At 38.4% G+C, this 25205-nt stretch overlaps 1 protein-coding gene across 2 annotated transcripts in view; it reads left to right on the forward strand.

Annotated features, from left to right (window-relative positions):
- LOC100616966 (EGF-like and EMI domain-containing protein 1) overlaps positions 1-25205 on the forward strand; it is a 787120-nt gene that overhangs the window by 566970 nt on the left and 194945 nt on the right. For both annotated transcript variants that reach the window (XM_007502250.2, XM_056807813.1), the window contains 2 exons: positions 10060-10182; positions 12724-12846. In XM_007502250.2, coding sequence (XP_007502312.1) covers positions 10060-10182; positions 12724-12846 — 246 coding nt within the window. The remainder of the gene's footprint in view (positions 1-10059; positions 10183-12723; positions 12847-25205) is intronic.

Genomic DNA, 25205 nt, shown 5'->3' on the forward strand with positions numbered 1-25205 from the left:
TTATCTTTCCCTAAAGTATGTCTAATTAGGGTGGAGTAATTTCCAAGTTCACACCAGAGTCACACAGGTAGGAAGTGGCTGCCATTTTGAACCTAAACCCCGCAAGTCTCCCAGTCTGATGTTCTATCTACTGAGCCATCTAGCTGCCCCAGATATCCCTTATCCTTAATAAAATTTCAGTATTATCTCTTTTCAATATTAGTAAATCTGGGAATATCCTTTATATGTTGAAAATTTGAATACAAGGTTTTAGGAGAGAGCATTTCTGTGATGTTTCCATTCATAAAATCTCAGGATTTAGACTTGCCTGTAAAGGATTTAAATATGATCTAATCCAGGTATTCTTCGTCTTTTTGGTACCATACATCGTTTGACTGCTTGGTGAAGCCTACGAACCTCTTCTCAGAATAATGTTTTTAAATACAAAATAAAATATTTAGGACTACAAAAAAAAGTAATTATAGTGGAAATCGATTAAAATTTTCAATTACATTTTAAAATATCAAAATATTTTTTAAAAATACTTAATGTCTAAAGATTAAGAACCCCCAGTTTAATCCAACACCTCTCTTTTGCAAAAGAAACTAGACTAGAGAGATCACAAAGGGAGCAAGTAGAAGAATAGGGATTCGGATCCAGGTCTTTTGACTCCAATTCCAAGTCCCTTCCCACAAATTAACAGGAGAGGAGGGACACGGTGGTGGATAGCATACTGGATCTGAACCACATTTGAGGACCATTAACTTCTCCACTTCTTTATCCTACTAAAACAGTTTCCCTTATAATCACACAGGCTTCTAGGACTTTAAATATAAATAGGTTTTTTTTTTTTATTTTTTACAGAGTAATGGAAACAGATATGACTTACTTCTATCTTAACCGCATAGTAAGTAATACCCCCCCCAAAAAAAAGATGAAGCCCCTCTCCAGAGACATCTCAAGTCTTGTCCTAGTAGAGCAACTTTGCTCAGAGAGAGTACCCATCCTTGCATCAATATTCTCTTCCATAGCTCTGATGTCTACCCCACAGTTATTGCCATCTGAAATTTCCCTTCACTTTAGCAAATGTTGGTGGTCTTTAATATCCTGGGAAGTGTCTGTTGCTTCAGCTCAGTTCCACCCTGCTACTCTGTACCATTTAATTCTTCTTCAGAATATATTATCTCTCAACCTTCTACTTTCTATTTCTGAGCTCAACTCGCTTATCTCCTCAGTTTGGCTCTTCTCCAGAAGATGGCACTCATTCCCTTCCCCACAAAATCATCAAAAGTCTAGTTTGGAGGTACAATAGAGTAGTTAAAGGAGACTTTAATTATTTAGATATCTTTGATGAGAATACTTATTCTCTCTCTGTCTATCTCTCTTTCTCTGTGTCTCTATCTCTGTGTCTATCTGTCTCTCTCTGTCTCTGTATCTGTCTCTCTGTCTCTGCCTCTGTCTCTGTCTCTCTGTGTCTCTCTCTGTCTCTGTGTCTCTCTCTGTCTCTGTGTCTCTCTGTCTCTGTCTCTTTGTCTCTCTCTCTCTCTCTCTCTCTCTCTCTCTCTCTCTCTCTCTCTCTCTCTCTCTCTCTCTCTCTCTCTGGCTCATTCTTTCTCTCTCTACACCAGGTTATATTTAATGGTTTCTTGATTCACTTTATTTATTTTCTCCTTCGAAATGTGAAGGATGCAATAAAAGGAACAAAACTGCCCACCTCTAGGCCTGGTTCTCTATCCTTGAGCCAATCTAGCTGCCCCTCCATGTCTTAATATATCATTCACTTGTTCAAAAAGCTTCATGGACTACCCACTGGTTTTTAAATAACATATAAAGCTTTTTTTGGCATTTAAAATCATTCATGACCTGACTCCAACCCATCTTTCTAGATTTATTTTATATTACTATTTCTAAGCTAGTCTGTCCTCCAGCCAAATTAATATGAATTCAGATTCTTCTACTGGCTTTTCCAAAATCTCATAGGCATGTCATGCTTAATAAATCCCCAAAGGAATCTGATTATACTTCACTTAATTTTCCTTGATGGATTCACACATGTTTCCATTCCTTTCCTCTTAAATTCCACCACCAGTATCTGTGCTTGGAAATCTGTCCTTCTTTACTTCTATCTCTTGATTATATTTCACTTAATTTTCCTTGATGAATTCACAAACGTTTCCATTCCCTTCCTCTTAAACTCCACCACCAATATCTGTGCTTGGAAATCTGTCCTTCTTTACTTCTATCTCTTGATTATATTTCACTTAATTTTCCTTGATGAATTCACAAACGTTTCCATTCCCTTCCTCTTAAACTCCACCACCAATATCTGTGCTTGGAAATCTGTCCTTCTTTACTTCTATCTCTTGATTATATTTCACTTAATTTTCCTTGATGGATTCGCACACGTTTCCATTCCCTTCCTCTTAAACTCCACCACCAATATCTGTGCTTGGAAATCTGTCCTTCTTTACTTCTATCTCTTGGAATGCTGAGCCCTTTTCAAGTCTTAGGTCAGCTGCCCCCTCCAACATGAAGCTTTCCCTGATTCCTCCCAGCACCCCAGTTGTTGGTGTCTATGCTCACATCACATACTCTGAATATAATTTGTATTTACTAGTCTACTTACCTAGTGTATTCTGCAGCATATAAGCTCTTTGACGTTACAAGATTTCCATAGTTTTATTTATTTCCCTGGCATCCGAGAGCTATTACGGAGTAGACAATTAGAGGCCAGTTTTGATGTCAGGAAGTCTTAGGTTCAAACCCTGCCTCGAATCATTCCAGCTCTGTAATTATGGGCAAATCACTTAACCTTCCAGTAGCCCAGGAATTCACTGACAAGGTAGTTCCACATGGCATTCCATCCACATTAGCAGAGGACCTTCCCCCCTGGGATTTCCCTTCTCAGATGCAATCATAGGTCTGGGCTCCATTAGAGGGCCCGGCATAGAGAGGAGCCTTAATCAAGGTTTGCTGCATAGAATTAAATAAGACAGTTGGTTATTATTGAGTGAATTCTGCTCTTTTGCTCAGTACTTGTAGGGCTCTCTAAGCCAGCCACTAGTACCCGGGAAGCGGTGGTATTTGACCACTAGACCTCTTTGTTGGTTCTGACCATAGATGTGTTAGAAAAGGGATCTCCAGCTGGGCTCGCCTCTCGTTAGAAAACCTGACTGCCGATGCTCCTGCCACTGCTGAGATGTGAACCAGACGTGAATATTAAGCAGCAGAGTCCAAAACACGAGACTCTGGACCCATCAGTCTGACAGCCAGACTAAACTGTCGGAGCACCAGGAAAGCCTGCCTGCTTTCTTCCATCCATCAATACAGAGACTTGGGTTGCTCAATGATGAATGAAACCAGAGAGTCCCCCAAACTGAGATGCTGTCAATTAGGAGGCTGCGTTAGAATCTTGGGCAGTATCAGATGATGGTGCCCCCTTCCAAGCCTCGTAATGACCACCCCTCCAGTTGCTCAGGAAGACTCTTTAAAGTTTATAAGCTGCTCATTAGGCATGTAGAAACATCAACTGTGGCCACACTTCACGGTATGAACTGAATAGATTTTTCTCACATTTTACCTGGGGCGAGATAAAACGGATCTATAGCATTGGACTAGAAGAAGTCTTGTTTCTCAGAGGAAATGGGGCCGATGTGGTGTGGCAATGAAATGAGTCTTGTTAATATGGAGGATCATGAAAGCGGGTTGCAAACCTCAGAGTGCTGTATAAATGTAATAACGAGAGTCATGATAATAAGAATAATAATCATGAATACTGGAGGCTTGCTCTTCCTCATAAACTAATGGAGAACCAATCCCCTACTATAAATATTAACCCAAAACTCTCCTCGAGGATTCTGCAAGTAAACAATGTGGGAATGAGGGGTTCTCGCTGAAAAAGAAACAACTAACCACCGAGATATAACATTGACCCACACAAACCCAAGAGCAGCATTTCTAGTAGATCTAGAAAACAGATGACCTCCAAACTACATGGGATAAATTCTTCTCAAATGATAGATCAAGTAAAAGAAACTGAAATCTGCATGCTAACAGGATGGAGCACATTTCATCCCCATCGTCCCTACAAGGATCCAGGTGGTACAATGAAGAGTGTTGGATCTTGTGAAGATTGGATTTAGCTATCTCCTGATTGTAACAATGAAGATACTTTGTCTAATAAAATCAGGAATGTCTTGTGAACTTTACATTACTCCACCCTACTTGGTCTAACAAAATCAAGAATGTCTACACCCATACTTAAGGGTTAAGTATTTAGGAGGATGGCCTTTGATAGACATGTGCTAGAAAATGACAAATCAGAAACAGCTGACAGATGCCTGGGCTGTCCTAAGTCAAGCTTAAGCTACCATTGGTACAGATGAGATGCAAGAAAGTGATGTAAAACCATCTATATATTTCACATCACTTCCTCTCTTCAGGCTCTTTCCCTGGAGAGGTGGCTCTGGCTGGCAGCATGCTAAGCATTCCAACATCTTGGCATGGTGGCAGCTATTATGCAGTTTGGCAGTGAGTTTTCCCTTGATACTATACTGGGAGAAGCTGAGTAGCTAGTTCAGGTTCAGGCATCTTAGCTGAGCCCTCTTGGAGTTTAGGCTTATTCCTTTCTCCTTTACCTTCAAACACTATCCTCTTAAAGCCACTAATTTGAACTCCCCCTGGCACAGGCCAGGTGGGAAAAATCCTACACCTTTTCCCTCTCTCTCTCTTTAATTTCTTTCCTCTATATTAATTAAAATCACCATAAATTTCCAGCTGACTTGGACACTTTATTTGGAATATCCCCTGGCAACCAAAAATTAATTTAGTTTAGGTCACAACCCTAAAATTATCTTTACAGTGTGAAGACAGAAAGACTCAACCTTAGTTCAAATCTGGCATCAAACACTTATTAGCTATGTGACTCTGGAGAAGTCATTAGCCTCACTTCCTGCATCTGCAAAAATGAGTATAATAATAGCACCTACCTCATAGAGTGATTTTAAGAATCATAAAAGATAATAACTGTAGGTGCTTTTTTGTTGCTAAATCATTTTAATTGCACTCAACTTTTTGTGACCCCATTTGGGGTTTTCTTTGCCAGGATACTAGAATGGATTGTTATTTCCTTCTCCGGATCATTTTCCAGATGAGGAAACTGAAAGCAAACAGGATTAAGCCATTGGCCCAGGGTTACGCAATGAGTGTCTGAGGCTGAATTTGAACTCTTATCTTCCTTATCCCAAGCCCATTGCTTGATCTACTGTGCCACCTAGCTGCCCAAGTATGTACTTAATAAATGCTTTTTTTCCCCCCTTTCCATTATATCAAATGCTAGAAGAGTTATACCAAAGGTACTTTCGTTGAGTCTTCAGAGGATACATGCCTGTATCCAGTACTTTCACTCAGTTACAGAAAACTCAGCCATTTTATCCAGCTGTGCAAGAGTTGGCCCATCACTGAAGACAAAAGCACTGTAGCTGGACAACAACTTGTGTCCTTCCTATTACATACACATCGTCATTTTTCATTGTCATCATCATCAAAGTCAGAATTATGTAGCAGATAGCCGGCCCTGGAGTCAGGAGTCAATGAGTTCATGTTCTGCCTCTCACACTTATAACTGCAGAACCCCGAGGAAGGAATTTAATGTTCCAGTGCTTGTAGGCAAATCTCTGAGCCATGATCAACAGTCATATCCTAAGCACTAAGCAGAGCTAAGCCCTAACTAAGGACAGAGAGCAAAGCAATTTTAGTCTCTGTCCTCAAGGAGCTCCTAGGCCAGTGAAGGTGACACCAGGTGAATCATTAGACATACTAAGTAAGTTTTACACATGTAATGCTTGTTAATGAAGATGGTGCCTGTTAGGAAAGCTAGAGCAGAAAGATGACCAAGAGGAGATGGTCATCGATGGCAAAGGCTATAGAGTTCCGAAGGATGAAGATTGAGAAAAGGGCATTGGATTGGGCAAGGAGTGAACTGTTGGCTTTGCAGAGTGAAATTTCAGTTGAATAATGAGGTTGGAAGAAAAACTCCAGAGGATTTAGGAGACAGTTAGTGAGAAGATAAGAAATGGAATCAGAGTAGAGATGGGTTTTCCAAGGAGTTTAGCTGAGAAAGGGAGGGACCATATTGGATGAAACTTAGCAGGAAATGTAGGAGTAAATGAGTTTTTTTTTTTCCTTTGAGGAAACCTAAGTGTGACATGGGAGACATGAGTAAGTGTGTAGAAAACAGGAAAAGAGGCAGCATGGAGGGAAAGATTGATGATTAAAGAGTGGGGATGGTAAAGGGGACAATTTGTTGGAGTAGCTGGGGAGGGGAGGGGATCAAGTGGATATGTAGTGGGTTTTGACTGGAAAACAAGGACCACTTAATCAACAGATTGGTATGGAGGAGGAAATAGTAGAGAGGGATGTCCAAGAGATCTGAGATGATGATTAGCACTTAGCACAGTGCCTGGCACATAGCAGATACTTAACAAATGTTTATTATATCGAAACAAAAAGAGGAGAACTGTATGACTTTGGGTAAGTCCTAACTCCCCAGAGGTTTAGGAAATGGAGGCACCAAAGTAAACACAAATTTCCTTATGGAGTTAATGGATGAAAAGTGAACAAGCCTGTTCACATTTCATCATTTTATCTTAGTGCCTTGGTACAGACTGTCCCCCATTCCTGGAATGTTCTTCCCCTCATCCCATGTTCTTGGAATCCTCAGTGCCTTTCCTGATCTCCCTAGTTTTTAGTGTACATAAGCACACTCACAGTCACACATGCTTGGCACTGGCATGTATGTATGTGTGTGTGAGAGACAGAAAAAGAGAAAAGAGGAGAGAGATAGAGGGAGAGAAAAGGAAGGGGAAGAGGGAGAGAAAGAGTGACAATATGCCATCTCTGATCCTCACTATCTATCTGTGTTACCTTGGAAAAGTCATTAAACTTCTATGGGTCTCAGTTTCCTTAGCAGTAAACAAAAGAGAACAGACTTTATAGCCATTGGAACCCCCTTCAGCTTTATTCCTGGGGTCTTTCCCCCTTTCCTATGATTGCTGGATGAACGCTAAGGTTCTTTTCACCTCTAACTCTGATGAACATCTAGAAACATTAATATACCATAGCCCTTTGTTGCTTTCAGAATTTTACCTTTCAAATTTAATGAAGTAGGCTGGGGAATACAGCCTATCCTAAACTCTAATTTACAAACGAATCAAGAACACAGGAAGTCAGAATTTCAGTAGCTCATCATACAAGAGGTTGTAAAATTACAGTTTGTGCAGGGGCTTAAATTTTGCATAAAAATGATAGTTATACCCAAACTCTGAAATGAGTTTTTTATCTTCCATTTCTTGCCTAATATTATTAAAGTCATCAAATGAAGTTTTAGGTGATTTGGGGAATGCATAAAATAAAGCTGAGTGTTTTCGGTTAGCCATCTTCTAAAGTTGTGAGAAGTAATCCAGGCTCTGCAATGATTTTCATTCTCGTTTGGACTTGCTCTCCAAGACAAATTGTAATGTGTTATTTGCTCCTAAATGAACTGGGGTAGTGGGAACAGAGCCAGCTCATCCATCCAAATTATGTGCCTATTTACGTTCACCAAGTTGTATGTGAAGTTTCAGGGAATGAGGCATTTCTTTGGAGTCCTCCCTCTTTTAGCATCATAAAAGCCAGGCTAATATCAAGAGACTTGAGATCGGAGATTACAGAAGCAAGGAAGTATTGGGTCCACACTAGATGGCTTCCTGGCTGCCATTTCCATATATGGCAATTTTAGGAAAGAAAAACATTTTAGTAACTGCAGAATGAATAGAATAGGAACACAAGAATTATGACTGATTTTAACCCTGAAGAAGATGACTAAAAATGCATCTCCCTCCCTTCCTTGTAGAGGTAGAAGGCTCATTGTGGGGAATAAGATATATGTTGTTAGAATCCCTTGATGTATTCCTTAGTTTTGCTAACCTGATTTTTTTTCTCTTCCTTTTTTATATTACGTTATAAAGGATGGCTTTCTGGAGAGTGGAGAGGAAAGCATATATTCAGAAATAAAGTTAATTTAGAAGCAGAATACATTTTATAATTTTAATGCTTTAAAATATAATGGAAAAAAAAAAGAACTAGGCTAAGAATAAATAGACGTGAGAACATAAGAAAGAGAACATTGGATTGGGAATCCGAACAACCAGGATTGAATCCTGACTCATTATTTTGCAGCTTTGTGACCTGGAACAAGTCACTGGCTCTCTAAGTTTCCTTTGGTATGAAATGAGAAGGCTGGCCTAGGAAGTCCTTTCCATTTCCAAAGCCTGTCAAATTGTTATGAAGAACTGTGTGACCCTGGACGCCATTTATTTCTTGGCTTTTGAGTTTACTCTAATTTCAAATGAGATTAGTTAGATGATCTCTGAACATCCCTTCCAGTCCCAAAGTTCTGTGACTGGGGATTTTAGTGGTATGATGGCAAAATTGAAGAGAAATCCACTGAAACATACAGAATCATCAAAAAGCCTTTCATTTTTATCTTGACTTCTGAGCTTAATTGAAGATTCAAGAATATTTTTTTTCTCTTTTAAAAGAGAAGAGGGAATTTGTCTTTATACAATTACAAATAATTATATCATGAGGAGAGGAGTATTAATGTCATGATCCCTAATTTATAGGTGATGAAACTGAGTCTTAAGCACCGTTCAGCACCTTTGTTTATACAAAAGTTAGTAAGGTGGTGGGGGTGGGTTGGGGGAGGGCAGCAAAGTGTCTTAGTGGATAGAGAGCCAAGCTTAGAGGATTAAAATTTGGCCTCAGACACTTGCTAGCTGGGTGACCCTGGGCAAGACACTTAACCCCCATTGCCTAGCCCTTACCTTTCTTCTGCCTTGGAACCAATACATAGTATTCATTTTAAGACAAATGGTTAGGGTTTGGAAAAAAAAAATAGTAAGGGTCAGAGGCAGACTGCTTGTATTCAAATCATCATATATTCCACTCCACCATTGTGTGTGTACATGTGTGTGTGAGAGACAGGGAGAGAGAAAGAGGAGTGGGTGGAGAAGAGGAAGAGAGACAGAGACAGACAGAGACAGAGAGAGAAAGACAGAAAGACAGAGAGAGAGAGAAGAAGGTAGGGAAAGACAGAGAGAAAAGGAGGGAGGGAGAAAGAAACAGAGAGAAGAGGAGGAAGGGAAAGAGAGAGGGGGAGAGGGAAAGAGGGAGAAGGCGATAAGAAAGGGGAGAGAGGGAGACAGGGAGAGAGAGAGAGAGAGAGAGAGAGAGAGAGAGAGAGAGAGAGAGAGAGAGAGAGAGAGAGAGAGGGAAGGAGGGAGGGAGAGACAGAGAGACAGAGACAGAGAGAGAGGGAGGGAGAGAGAGGGAGAGACAGAGAGAGAGAGAGAGAGAGAGAGAGAGAGACAGAGAGAGAGAGAGAGACAGAGAGAGACAGAGAGAAGGAGGGAGGGAGGGAGAGAGAGAGAGAGAGAAGGAGAGTGGGAGAGACACAGAGAGAGAGAGAGAGAAGGAGGAGAAGGAGGGAGAGAGAGAGAGAGAGAGAGAGAGAGAGAGAGAGAGAGAGAGAGAGAGAGAGAGAGAGAGAGAGAGAGAGAGAGAAATTGAAAGAATCAGGTAATCGAAATTTATTAAGCACCTGCTTTGTGACAGATATGGTAGTAAGTACTGCAGATACAAAGAAAGGTAAAAGACAATTCCTGCCTTCAAGAAGTTCACTATTAATGGGGAGAAGAAAAGAGAGAGAGAAAAACAGAGAAGAGACAGACAAACAGACAGAGAGATGGGAGGGGAGAGTACTGTCCTCTGAGGTCCCTTCCAGCTCTCAATCTATGATTCTATGACAAACTCAAAATCCCACTTTCTTTGTTTACTATGTGTGTTACTTTGAGCAAGTCACTTCACATCTCTGGGTCTCAGTTTCCCATTCTATAAAGGGGGGGAGGGTGGACTTAATGTCCTCTGAGGTCCCTTCCAGCTCTAAACCTTTATTCTCTGCTCCTGTGCTTCCATCTTTGCCTCTTCCCCCGACACCCCCCAAAGCAGGTGGCTGACCTTTCCTTGTACTTTGGATTGTAGTGAAGGACCCCTGCTCAGGAGGACACACAGGATGCTCCCATATCTGTCAAAATGAGCATGGCTTCGCCAGGTGTGCTTGCCACCCAGGGTACCATCTGTCTGCAGACAAAATGTCATGCACAGGTAAGGAACTGAGCCTAATGGCTTAATTGTGCAGTTATCTGAGATTTCCTGGTAATTCCTTTTGAAGGAAAGCAGGTGGGAGGAAGTGTTTGTGGGTGTAGGCTCATAAGGAAATGATCTGGGGAGGGAGGCTCTTTGTCTTCTCTCACCTGAAAGGTATTATCTGCCATATTTTGAAATCCTGAAAAACACCAATGACAAAAACTCCTGTATATTCCGCCCTAATGATTTTTTGTCTGATTCAAATGGGAGTTTCAGAATTAATATTTGAAAAGGCTCAGCATCTAGGCAGGGAGCTTGTTTGGTTTTTCTTCATAAGCTACAGCAAGAAAAGATGATCCTTGAAGAGGGAGTATATGCTGTGGAAGGTTCCTAAAATTTCGAAATAATTCTACAAAGGGGAGTTTTTTAAAAAGCTTTCCTTAGAATAAGGGGCTAAATGTTCCCATTGTTCCAAAAGACCAAAACAGAAACACTTTCCATTCTGAGATTAATGTGATAAATCCATTATTCTATGAGCACAAGTGCTGAATGCAGTTATTTATGTGGGGCAAATTTTTCCTCTGGTAACTCTTAAGGATATCTTTTTCCATTATCATAACATTTTCAGGGAAAAAAGAGAAGCTTGAATGACTTAGCATGATGTGAAATATTGCCTGATTCCTAAGGCAGATGCTTATTTTAAGCAAATGGAAGGACATTAGACATGCAAATTCATGTTTAATTTGACCCCCTTTTTTGATTGAAAAATTATGATTGTGCTATAAAACTAAAAAAAAGTCTATGCTCACGTTCTATCTTCAGTCATAGATTTTGCTACCACATTGTGTGTTTATGCTGGGGATATTTAAAACAAACTTTGCTGGGGATGAGGATGGGAGTGGAGGCAGTGCACCTTCATCTATATGGGAGGTCCTGGTGTGAAAATTTCCTCCACTAATGTAAATCACAACTTTATCATAATTTATCATCTTTGAGAGGCAACTGGGACATGCAGAGGTTAAAGAACTTCTCCACACACCCACAGTTGACATGTTTTAGCAACATTTGAAGGCAGATCCAGGCACCATATAGTTGCTAGGAGGCGCTTCAGGGGTGTTGAGTCTGGAATCAGGAAGATTCTTCTTCTTTAGTTCAAAACTAGCCTCAGACACTTACTAGCTTTGTGATCCTGAGAAAGTCACTTAATTCTCTTTGCCTCAGTTTCCTCATCTGTAAAAGGAGCTGGAAGAGGAAATGGCAAACCACTCCAGTATCCTAGTGAAGAAAACCCTAAATGAAGTCATGAAGAGTGGGACAGGATTGAAATAAGTAAACAACAACTAGTTGTCTTCTATTCACTACATCTTGTCATTTTTATGTATCAGACAAAGGCCATGGAAAAGCTATGCTCTATCTTTCTGTGCCTGGAGACAGTGCCAAATTACATTCTCTTCCTTTAAAAAATTATCAAGTTCTGATTATATGTAAAAGTAGGAGGTGAATGGGGTAATATTAATTGTTTGAAAAGTACTTAACAATCATGAGCTCACATAATCCCCATAACAACCTTTGTAGGTTGGTGCTATTATTATCCCCATTTTGCAGATGAGAAAACTGAAACAACCTATGCTTAAGTGACTTTTCAGAGTTACACACTAAGTTTCTAATACTGTATATGAACATAGGTCTTCCTCATTCAAGGTCTATCATGCAGTCAAGTGTCCTATTCACTGTATGCTCTTTCTTTCTTTCTTTCTTTCTTTCTTTCTTTCTTTCTTTCTTTCTTTCTTTCTTTCTCTTTTTCTTTTCTTTCTTTCTCTCTTTCTTTTCTTTCTTTCCTCCTTTCATTCCTCCTTTCTTTCCTCTTTTCTTTCCTCCCCCTTTCTCTTTCTTTCTTTCTTTCTTTCTTTCTTTCTTTCTTTCTTTCTTTCTTTCTTTCTTTCTTTCTTTCTTTCTTTCTTTCTTTCTTTCTTTCTTTCTTTCTTTCTTTCTTTCTTTTTCTTTTTTCTTTCTTTCTCTCTCTCTCTTTCTTTCTTTCTCTCTTTCTTTCTTTCTTTCTTTCTCTCTTTCTCTCTTTCTTTTCTTTCTTTCTTTCCTCCTTTCATTCCTCCTTTCTTTCCTCTTTTCTTTCCTCCCCCTCCTTTCTTTCTTTCTTTCTTTCTTTCTTTCTTTCTTTCTTTCTTTCTTTCTTTCTTTCTTTCTTTCTTTCTTTCTTTCTTTCTTTCTTTCCTTCTTTCCTTTCTTTTTCTTTTTGGAAAATGGGAATTTGGAAAACTGTGTAGGGATATTCAATTTTTGTAGCCATCCTACAGACACTAATTTAAAGAATGCCCATATGGCCTCTTTGGCTACACAGGGCTTATAACTTTGCATGGTATGTTTCATAGCAAACACAAACAAATGGAAAAGGCATTTCTTCCACTTGAGTTATCTGCTACCATGCTCATATACCCCAGTGACTGTAGGAATTAGGGAAAGAAAACAAAATTCATGATTAATGTGATTTCCCCCTGTTTGGGTGATTACAAGACACTAAGAAAAGAATATTTACTTTTGCAGACATCGATGAGTGTATGGAAGGCAGTGCTCACTGCGCCCACCACTGCGTGAACTCTGTGGGATCTTTCACATGTACCTGTAACCCTGGCTTTGAACTTGGAGCCGATGGGAGAAAGTGCTACCGTAAGTGAGCAGCTCTTAACCCAGTGATGCAAAAGTTACTGGCATGATGGGATGTTTTCCCAAGGCACAAATGACCAGGCATTAGGCAACTTGTCCCTAAAGTACCCACTTCTAATCTTATAGTGGAACAGGTCCTTTAGGATGACCAAATCCCCTCTCTCAGTTTATTATTAACTGCAATCCTCCCTCTAAAATAAATTTATGACCTCATGATCATTGGTACCCCTTTTAAGGATACAGATCCCAACCCATTCATGTTTGTTCAGCTCACCTGAGTAGTCTATGACCATTGATAATTTCAACTCTTTTGATTGGGAACCTTCCTTGCTTCTTCATGACATTTTAAAGTCACCCATTTTCTAGATGAGGAAACTGAGTCTCCAGGAAAGAAATAACTTTGTCAAAGTTTCACAATCAGCAGTGGCCAAACTCAAAACTAAAAGCCAGGTTTCATATCTCACTGTCTAGAGCTCCTTCTGTTTATTAGAAAGGGAAAAGAAGGGAAGAGAACAAACATTTATTAAGTGCCTTCTGTGTGCCAGGTATTATGCCAAATACTGTACAAATCTTGCTTTTTTTGATGCTCAAAACATCCCTGTGAGGTAGGCACTATTATAATCTCTATTTTAGAGCTGAGCCAATAGACGGACAGAACCTAAATGATTTGTTCTGGTCTTGCTGACTTTAGGTCCAGGACTTTATCCACTGAACCATTCAGTTGCTTCCTTATCCTTGTTGCAGAGGCTAGGGGGCTGAACTGAGTTCATATTCTGCCTCAGTTTATTAACTGCTGTGTAAATCATTAGACCTCTCTGAACCTCAGTATCCTTATCTATAAAATGAGGGGATTGTACTTGATGGTCTCTAAGATCCCTTTTAGCCCTAAATCTGTGATGCTAAGAATTCCTTGAGAAATAGTGATTTGGCTTATGTGGAGACTTCTCTCACTGAGAAAAATGGCAACTTTAAAAAAAAAAGATTTTATTTTCCCAATTACATATAATAACAATTTTCAGCATATGTTTTCCAAAATTATAACACCCAAATTGTCTCCCTTCCCCCCTTCCCCCCTTCTCTTAGAGATAGTAAGCCAATTGGTCTGAGTTAAACATGTATTATCATGTAAGACATGCATCCATATTGGTCATTATTTTAAGAAAATACTCATATAAAATCAAAATCCCAAAATAAAAACATAAATAAACTAACATGAAAAAGTAGTATGTTTTGATCTGCATTCTGATTTGAACAGTTCTTTCTCTGAAGATGGATAGCATTCTTTATCCTAAGCCCTTCAGAATCATCCTGGATAATTGTTTTTGCTGAGAGTAGCTAAGTCTTTCACAGATGATCATTATCCAATATTGCTCTTACTGTGTATGATGTTCTCCTGGTTCTGCTTATTTCATTCTGCATGAGTACATGTAGATTTTTTCAGCTCTTCCTGAAATCATCCTGCTTATTATTTCTCATGGCACAATAGAATTCCATCATGAACATTTACCACAATTTGTTCAGCCATTCCCCAAACAATGGGCATCTCCTCAATTTCCAATTCTTTTCCATCTCAAAAAATATAAATATTTTTGTACAAATAGGCCCTTTTCCTTTTTATGGGCTCTTTGGGATACATTAGCAGTATTATTGGATCAAAGAGTATGCACAGTTTTGTAGCCCCTTGAGTATAGTTCCAAACTACCCTCCAAAATGGTTAGTTTCACAACTCCACCAACAATGCATCAGTGTCCCAATTTTGCCCCCTCTCATCCAACATTTATCACTTTCCTTTACTGTCATATTAGTGAATCTGCTAAGTGTGAGGAGGTACCTCAGAGTTGTTTTAATTTGCATTTCTCTAAATAAGAGTGATTTAGAACATTTTTTAGGTGATTATATATAGCTTTGATTTCTTCATCTGAAAACTTCTTATTCAAATCCTTTAGCCATTTGTCAGTCGGGGAATGACTTGTATTCTTATCAGTTTGATGTAGCAGTTTGAGAAATTAGACCTTTATCAGAGATATTTGTTATAAGATTTCCCCCCAACTTTGTTGCTTCCCTTCTAATCTTGATTACATTGTTTTTTGTACAAAAGCTTTTCCATTTAATATATTCAAACATTCATTTTGTATTTCATAATGTTCTCTATACCTTGTTTGTTCATAAATTCTTCCCTTCTCCATAGGTCTGCCTGATGAACTGTTCTATGTTCCCCTAATTTACTTTTGGTATCACCTTTTCTGTCTAAGTCATATACCCATTTTATCTTATCTTGATATAGGATGTGAGATATTGGTCTATACCTAGTTTCTGTCATATCATTTTCCTAACAATTATTGTCAAATACTGAGTTCTTATCCCAAAAGCTGGACTCTTTGGGTTTGTCAAGATACTAGATTACTAAAGTCAATTACCCCTGTATATTGTGTATCTAAGTATATTGTGTATCTAATGTATTCCATTGACTCAACAATTCTATTTCTTAGCCAGTACCAGATTGTTTTGATGACTCCTGCAGTTTGAGAGCTGCTACTTCTCAGTTACCTTCCTTCACATTTTTTTCATTAATTCCCTTGATATTCCTGACCTTTTGTTCTTCCAGATGAATTTTGTTATTTTTTCTAGTTCTAAAAGATGATTTTGGGTAGTTTGTTTTTTATGGCACTGAATAAGTAAATTAATTTTGGTAGATTGGTCATTTTTAGTATATTAGCTCAGCCTACCCATGAGCAATTAATATTTTTCTAACCATTTAAATCAGACCTTATTTGTGTGAAATGTCTTTTATAAATGTGTGTAATTATATTTGTCTTGGCAAGTAGATTATCGGGTATTTTATATTGTCTAGTTATTTTAAATGTAATTTTTCTTTTTTTATTTCTTGCTACTGGACATTGTTGGTAATATATAGAAATGCTGATGATTTAGATGGGTTTATTTTGAATCCTACAACTTTTGCTTGACTTATTAATTATTTTGAGTTGTTTTTAGTTGATTCTCCAGGATTCTCTAAGTATACCATCATATCATCTGCAAAGAGTGATAGTTTAGTTTTCTCACTAATTATTTTTTTTCAAATTTTCTTCTCTTCTTTCAAGGTTAGAATTTCTATTGTAATATTAAATATTTGTGGTGATCATTGTCATCCTCACTTCACCTTTGATCATATTTCAAAGATTTCTAACATATTCCCATTGCAGATGATACATGCTAATGGTTTTACATACAACTTGTCATTTTAAGGAATGGTCCATTTCTTCCTGTGCTTTCTAGTGTTTTTAATAGGAATGGGTATTGCATTTTGTAAGTCTGCATCTATTTAAGTTAGCATGTGTTTTCTGTAAGTTTTGTTATTGATTTGGTTAACAATGTTAATAGTTTTCCTAATATAAAATCAACCCTGCATTTTTGGTATAAATCCTACCTGTCTATAGAGAAATGCTACTAGTATTTTATTTAAAATGTGTGCAGTTATATTCATTAATGAGACTGGCCTATAATTTTCTTTCTCTGTTTTTGGCCTTCCTGGTTTAGATAGCAGCACCATATTTGTATCATAAAAAGAATTTGATAGGATCCCTTCTTTGCCTATTTTCCTAAATGATTTATATAATATTGGGATTAGCTGTTCTTTAAATGTTTGAGAGAATTCACTTGTGAATCCATCTGGCCCTGGGGATTTTTTCTTAGGGAGCTCTTTGATGACTTGTTTAATTTCTTTTTCTGAAGATGGGATTATTTAAGTATTCTATTTACTCTCTTGTTAATCTGAGCAATTTATATGTTGGTAAATATTCATCCATTTTGCTTAGATTGTCATATTTATTAACATATAATTGGGCAAAATAGTTCCTAATGGTTTCTTTAATTTTCTCTTCACTGGTGATGTAGTCACCCTTTTCATTTTTGATACTGGCAATTTGATTTTCTTTTTTCCTTTTAACAGTCAAATTAACCAATCCTCTATCATTATGGGTTTTTTTTTCCATAAAACCAACTCCTGGTCTTATTAATTAGTTCAATGATTCTTTAAATTTTATTAATTTCTCCTATGTTTTTTAGGCTCTCCAAATTAGTCTTTAATTGGAGTTTTTTAATTTGTTCTTTTTCTAGTTCTTTTTTTAGTTGCATTTCCAATTTATTGATCTGCTTTTTCTTTATTTTGTTGATGTAAGCATTTAGAGATATAAATTTCCCTCTAAATATTACTTTGTCTGTATTCCACAAATTTTGATATGTTTTCTCCTCATTGCCATTCTCTTCAATTAGATCATTTCTATATTTTTACTTTTATTATTTACTTTCCAATTAATTTTTGTCTTTTCATGGACCCTTACTGATTATAATTTTTTTAAATATTCTTCTGAAAGAGATAATTTATGATTTCTGCTTTTCTGCATTTGTTGTAAATAAAAATGGTCTCTTATAGACCTGGAGAGTCCAAAGCTCAGAGGCAATATAACACATGCCTGCAATCATCTGGCTAGTAAATGTTGGAGGGCATATGTGAGTCCAAGGGTTCTTGAATCCAAGTCCTTTTGCTGTATCATCCTCTCTGTCAACACTATATTCAATGCTGCTCTATTATTTATCAATTTCAAGTGTTCCTCCAATCCCCAAAGGAGCTCAAGAAAAGAGAATGATTAATTATGGAGGAACCATCTTTTTAAGGTAACGACTAGAAAATAACCATCTATTAAAAAACTATATGATTTTATTTTTTTTCTCCTAGTCTGGAGAACTTCAGGCTCCCTTTAGTGGCATACTTTGGCTATTAATGCCACAGGACTTGGACTTCCCAGTAAACTAATCCCTGGACTAAGAATCTGGGAAAGCCACTGGGGAATACTTAATTTAGGATTTATTAAAAGTTTGTAAATAACCTGGTCCCTCTTCCTATCTTCCTCTAATAATATATGGCTTTTAGTTATTCTCATTTAGAGTATGACCCTGCTGATACCTACAGTATAGCATTCCCATTCCCCATGGAACATTGGGGTTGGTTTATTTTAGACAGTGATCCAAAGACAACATTTTCCCTTTTCATTAATGTATGTTTCCAAATTAACTTCATACCTATGACTCCTTTTCTTAATGCACACAATTACTTTCTCACCTGTAAAAATTACATTATTATCTCTAATAAAAATATTGTATTTTATGAGGTTTATTAGGGATTATTAGAAATCAAGGATACAAAATAATAACCACATGCCCATGGCTGATTAGCCAATTCAGAATCCCCTGTGCTTAGCTTACTTACTACATCATTGCAATGGAATGGAAGAAAGAGAGAGTGAGGGAAGCGTTACTGCCAGTTAAATACCAATTGTGATCTCACCAACCTGGGGACTCAGGTGAGATTATAGGGAATTCTGGGAAATACTAATGACTTCTGGGGATTGAAGTCTGGGATTCAAAATCTCCATTTTTACACATCTATTCCCCTTTTCCCAAAGTTTTCTCCTTGATAGTTTTATATATACTCTCTTCCTTACCAATATCATTCATTTTCAGTCCTTCAAATGTTGCATTTATATAGTAAATTCCTTAATTTATTTGTCCAATTCTGCCCTTAAACTTGAACTCCCAAACCAACTGCCTCTTTGTGGTTGTTCACTAGCAACTGTAAAGATTAAAATTTAGGAATATGGGGAGACTGAGGCAGGTAGAAATTAGTTTCTCTCTGCAAGGAGTATTATATTTTTTAGAGGTTTATTAAGGATTAAAGAATATACAAGTAAGAAACATGTGCCTAGGCCAGAGGCCTAGACAAAATAACCTCACATCATGGAAGAGAAGCCTCTGCTCCAAAACGGAAGTCCAAAAGACAGCCAAAAACCTTTGCCACCAGCTTAAATCCTTTGTGGTCTGAGGTTGTCTTCATCAAGTTGTATAACAATCCCATAAGCTCCCTGAGCCTCAGACTCCTTATCAGTTAAACAGAGGGAAAAGAGCTTTGTAAGGTTTAAGGCACTATATTTCCCCCCTCTATCTCTGGGATTTCCCTGGTGGAGGAAGCTACTAGTTTCCTGGGGAGCTGGGAAATTGGATGATCTGCCCAGGGTCACATAGCCTGTAGCCGTGAAAGACATAAAGCTAGGTCTTCCTGACTCTGAGGCCATCTGTCTAAACACTATACTGTGCTGCCTCTGAAAATGCTCTGTCATAATATTGATACTTGAGTGAACCATAACTTCCTCAAGGCAAAGAACATCTCATATTCATATCTACCTCTCTCATGCCACCTTGTTCTGGGATCAGGAAGCCCTCCATACATATCTTTGAATGAATGGCTCTCTACATGCTTTCAAAGAGTTCTTTGCCACTTACAGGGCTCAGATAACCAAAAAGGAGGGTTTGGGTACAGATTCCTTTCTCCATTGTATCTCAATAATTCATTTCCCCCATTAAACTATTATAAATTGTCTTTAGATTGTGAGAAATTAGAACATGGAGTAATTATGTACAAACTGGGGGTCTCATTTCTATAAAGAACTTCTCAGAAGAAGATTAGCGCCTTGTCATGTGCATCTTAGAGAGTTATTTAGAGCCCTGGGAGGTTTTAGAAACCTCACATATTTTAGTCAAACCCTTAATTTTAATGCCTTACAGTAGTAGGCAGGTAGGTGGTACAGATAGAAGACTGAACAAATCAAAAAAGCCTAAGTTCAAATTCTGTCTCAGATATCTAGATATGGCACCAGAAAAGTTACTTAACTTCCACCTGCCTCATTTTATTCATTTGTAAAATAGAAATAATAATCATGCCTACCTTCCAAGGTTGTTGTGAAGATAAAATAAGATATTTGTAAATACCTGTCAAACTTAGAACCACATAAATGGTACCTAGCTAGCAGTAACAGTAAGAGCAGCAGCAGGAGGAGGAGGAGGAGGAGGAGCAACAATAGAAGCACGCCTGTGCTTTATGTGAAGTGGAGGTGATCATGAGTTCTAAAATACTCTACCAGGAGACCAAAACCTTAGTGAGTCCTACTGATCCTAAAAAGGCTCTGAGAATGGACCTGTCAGTTGACATCTTTGCCTTTCTTTACTTCCCAGTTGGGGATAGGGTTTACGAATCTGAAGGAACCCTGGTCCTATGTCCTAAATCTTAAGCTATTGAGTGAGGCTCAGAACCTGACTCATGGTCCCCTCCTTGTGTCTGGACCTACCCTTGGAGACAATGGGAACAAAAACCTAGAAACCTCCCCTGGACCTTGGCCTAGCCTTTGGCCTTCTGTCCCTTGGGCTCCTGAAGAAGTTAGAAACTAGGAGCTAGACTCTTCCTCAGACTCAGAGCCTGCCCCCATGTCTACCCCCCTTCCACTTTGGGGAAGGGAATGAAAGCTTGGAGCTGCAGGCTAGTCCTTGATACATAGTAAGGAGTAAATAAATGCTGGTGGCCTAAATTAGACACCTAAGTTTGTAGAGACCCTTGAACAGAAGGTTGGCTTCCAGGAAATGACCTCCTTGGCCACAGCCACTAATAGAATCATCTCCTAGTTATATCTTCATGGTCTCCTTCACTTCTCAGACCTCTGGGATCTGATTTCTCCAGAGAATGGCTTCTCCAAAGTGACTAGTGCTCTCCCTATCTAAGCCCATCTTGACCTCTCTGTGGCATTTGGTCCTGTTGGTCACCCTATCCTCTGGCATACTCACTCCTCTCTAGGCTTTCATGACAATACTGTCTCTTTGCTCTCTTCCTACCTGTCTGACTATTCCTTCTTAGACACCTTTCTTTCTTTATCATCATCCATACCACATGCCTCATTGTGGGTGTCTCCCAAGACCCCATCCTAGGTTCTCAACTCTTTGTACTCAGTAATTTTATTTCCTAGTAACTCATCAGATGTAATAGGTTCCATTATGCTCTTAATGCTAGTAACAGGTACCTGTATATCCAGCTGAAATCTTGCCTAAATTCCAATTGTTCATCTATGAATTCTTATTGGACATTTCATATTGGCAATCCCAACACATGTCAAATGCATTAGGCTAAAAACTGAATTCATTACTTTTTGTTGTTGTTCAGTTTCTGTCACGTCCAGGTGTTTTTGACATCATTCAGAATTTATTATTTTTTTTTGGCATAGATATTGGAGTGGTTTGCCATTTCCTTCTCCAGCTATTTTTCAGATGAGAAAACTGAGTCAAACAGGGTTAAATGACTTTCTTAGGATCACAAAGCTAATATCTGAGACTATATTTGAATTCAGGAAGATGAGTCTTGCTGACTCCAGGGCTTTCACTTAGGCTCAACCCTAATCAGTCTCCCTGCCTCAAATCTCTTTATTCTAATCTATTCTCTACACAGCTGCTGATTTTCCTTAAGCACATGTCTAGCCTTGCCACTCCCCTACTCAGTAAATTCCCAGGATTTCTTATTGTCCCTTAAGATCAAATAAAATCTCTGACTTTTAAAGTCCTCCCATAGCCTGGCCACAACCTAACTTTCCATCCTTATTACACTATATCTCCTCATCCCACATTCATTGTTAAATTTCCCATCTTGCTTTTCTTTACATAAGACACCCCATCTTTTCTCTACCTTTGCATAGGCTCTCCCTGGAGAGCATCCCTCCTTATTTGCACTTCTTATAATCCCTCTCTCCCTTCAAAACTCAACTCCTTTCACCTTCTCAATGAAGTTATCCCTGATCCCAGCTGCTATACATCCTCCTCAACCCCACCACATTAAAGGACTTGAATCTAAGTCCTATAGGGAGTCAGAGTAAGAATTTTAGCCTAAATCAGGCAGCTAGCATTATTTAACACCTACTATGTATCATGCATTAGAAGTACAAAAACCAAACAAACAAACAAACAAAAAACAGGCAAAGCCATTTCCTACCCTCAAGGAACTTCCAGCCCAATGGGGGAGATCCCATGCAAATGATTATATTCAAACAAGATATACACAGGATAAATTGGAGACCATTAGTAAAGGGAAGGCTTTACAAATGGGAGCCACTGGAGGTTGGCACAATGACTTGTGCTTTAGGAATATAATTTGACAGCTGAGTGGAAGACAGACCAGAATGGGGAAAGACTTGAGATTGGCAGACCCCCATCCCCAAAACAGGCTGTTGTAATAGGGGTGAGGTGACAAGGGTCTGCTCTAGGATGATGGCAGTGTCAGAGAGAGAGAAGAGAGAATATACAAGAGATGTTATAGAGGTAGAAATGATGGGATCTGGTAACTGAGCAGCAATAGAAGAGGAGGTTTGCGAGGAAGAGAGAGTGAACAGTAACAGACGGTTGTTAGCTTGGGTAACTGGGAAGATGATGGTAACCTCTATAGTAATAGGGAGAGTTTGGGAGAAAGATGAGAAAATCATTTTTGGTCATATTGAATTTGAGTCTAGTTCCCTTGATTCCAAAAATAGTATTCTTCCCAGTATCCATCCTTTCCCTTTAGAATATAAACTCGAAGGCAAGGACCATTTTATTTTGATATCTTCAGAGACTAATACAATGCCTGGAACATGGTAGGCACCTAATAAGTGCCTGTGATCATAGGAAGAAGCACATAGTATACTGAAGTCATCATTTACTTAAAGTCGTGAAACACTGGGCAAATAAGCACTTGTAAATATCTGATATGCATATTCGTGCCTGTGTCTATAATTGGACCCAAGGCAGAGCTCCACATTCTTATTCATTTTTGAATAATGCTAAAATTCTGCATCCCCAGAATCACAGATTTGGAAGGAACCTCTGGATCCATCTAGAGAAACAGCTACTGAAATAAATGTCCCCTCTGCAATAGAAATCTGTAGCTGCTTTATTAAGAGGTGATTTGCCAGTGGAACTTTGAGTCCTGTTGATATGGACCTAACTCTTAAAACTAGCCCCATTTTGCTATGTGATGACATTAGTCTCTTGTAGAATAGGCCTAGATAAATTAGATTGGAGAAGAGAATTAAGTGCTAATTAGGATTCCACTTCTTCTGAAGTTCATCTTTCTCTGAATGCCCCCAGGGAATCCTCTCAGGCATTGGGAGAATGTGAGCTGATTTTTCTTACTTATTAATGTTTAGGTTGCGTGTGTATGTGTGTGTGTGTTTAATATAGCCAGAGGCTTAAAGGATGGGTGCATTTTACAAATATGAGAAATAAAGTCTCTTGCAGTCTGACTGGTACACTCTCAGGGAGTAAAGCATGACCTATTATTGTGAAAAAGTAGGCAGTTATTGCTAATGAGTTACTAGGTACAGGATTTCTGTGGATTTACTTGGGAAAGCACTTTCCCCTAGAGTTGAATACATTTTGTGGGTAATGTATTTTTATAATTCTTTTCCTTATGTGAATAATTGACTTAGTCTTCTCTGTAGTCCCTCCCCCAGACCTGGATACTTTAAAAAAGTGATACACAGTTTGTTCTCAGTGAAACATTAATATTTTAAGTTGTTTTGGATCCTGCGCAATAAGTAAATGTTTTTTCCAGTTCATGAAGGTGTTTAACAATGAATGATCCTTCATTCATAAAACAAGTACATTTTATGATGACTTTTTTTTCTTATTCAGCACACAAATACACTGTTTGATTCCTTTCCTGGGAGAACAATTTCTTCTATTTACATAATTTTTCTCCTAGGACCTTGAAATGTCTGCCTATTGAATCCTCTTCACTGCCCTGGTTTACAGATGGGAAAATCCAATCACAGGGAGGTTAAGCCAGGTGACATAACCCCAGATTACACACCAATCAATAGTGTCAAGGCCTCCTTCAACCTATGTTTCTTGGTTCCCCTCTTTTCTTGCTTTTAGATGATGCTTTCTAACATCATATGTTTATTTATAAAATATGTGTATCATGTTTTAATTTTTTTATTAGAATTTAAAAATCAACCCTAAAAATGGTTCCTGAGTATTCTTGGAAATGCAGAACTTTAGCTTATTTCCCATAAACTATTCCTTTATGTACCACAATTTAGCCAAATCAAAAAACTGACATAAAAAATTGAAAGTACCTGTATCACCTTGGTACATCTCTGATACCCACTGGTATCTGCTGCTTCATGAGAGTGATGCAGGAATCCAGGATAAATATTTTCAGACTGATAGACTTTTCTCTCCCCAAGTCTCAAAAGCTAAGTTAAGAATTTAAGTACGGCAAAATCCTATTATAAAGCATATCTCACTGCCATGGATTGAGTTAGACTGGGTCAAAACGCAGCCTCTGTAGGTAGTCACACACACAATCTTTCTATCGCCCTTATCTTTTCTCCCTCTCTCTTTTCCTCCCCTCTTCCTCTCCCTCCTCTCCATCCTATACTCCCTCCCTTTCATGTATTTCTCATACACTTTGTCTCTCTCAAACTCTTATCTCCTTTTCCATTTCCTTTCTTTCATCTTCTCTCTCAGACTCTCTTAAATATTTTATGTTTCTTATCTGTTCTGTCTCTCATCCTTTCTCTCATTCTTCTCTTTTTACATTTCCTATTCTTTCATCTCTCTTTCTCTCTTCCCCTCCCTTGCACCATCCTCTCACAAATTCTATCTTTCTCATCTATTCTGTATCTTCCTTTACCATCTGGTCTCTTCTCTCTCACACTTTTCTGTCTCTTTTTTATACCACACTACACACACACACACACACACACACACACACACACACACACACATTCCTTCCAAATGGTTTAGAAGTCATAGGATAATGGGACTGAGAATCATAAGACTAAAAACACTTTGGAGAAAGCTCTACCAATTCAAAGCAAAGAATGCCTGCTAGATTAGTGCTTTGATGAATGGCCAATATTTCTGCATTCTTCATTCATAGTCATAAAACTTATAACCTTGTTGCTTAATGGATTATTTTCCCAAGAGAGTGGACAGATTTCTGGAAGGAGCACCTGATTTGGAGTCAAAATAACGCGATTTAAATTACATCTCTGTCACTCTGTGTATGATTTGAGAGAATTTTGTTCAGCTTTCTGGACTTCACTTTGTTCATCAGTAAAATATATGGAGTATGTGTGTGAGTGTTCATGTACATGTGTGTATGTGTATGTAAAAGATGGGGTGAGCAGACTATATGACCTTTATAGTCTAAGTTCTTAAAGCCTTAAGATCCAAGCTGGTCTGTACATGGACCATTCAAGTAGCTGCCTAGCTAAAATCCCAGAGGCTCATCGCCTAGTCATCAGCAGGCCACTGAATTGTTCTGCAACAGGAAGTCTCTAAATATAGCTTGTGGGTATGAGATTGTGATTGTTGGACTGGAGTCTGCCTTCATCATACTACATTGAAAGTGTGTTGTTCAGTTTTGGGCATCATATTTTAGGGAGAACATTTATAAACTGGAAAATATGAAGAGGAGTGAAACCAGGATTCCAAATGAACAAGGAGAG

Source organism: Monodelphis domestica, chromosome 8, assembly GCF_027887165.1.
Source record: "Monodelphis domestica isolate mMonDom1 chromosome 8, mMonDom1.pri, whole genome shotgun sequence".
Lineage (NCBI taxonomy): Eukaryota > Metazoa > Chordata > Mammalia > Didelphimorphia > Didelphidae > Monodelphis > Monodelphis domestica.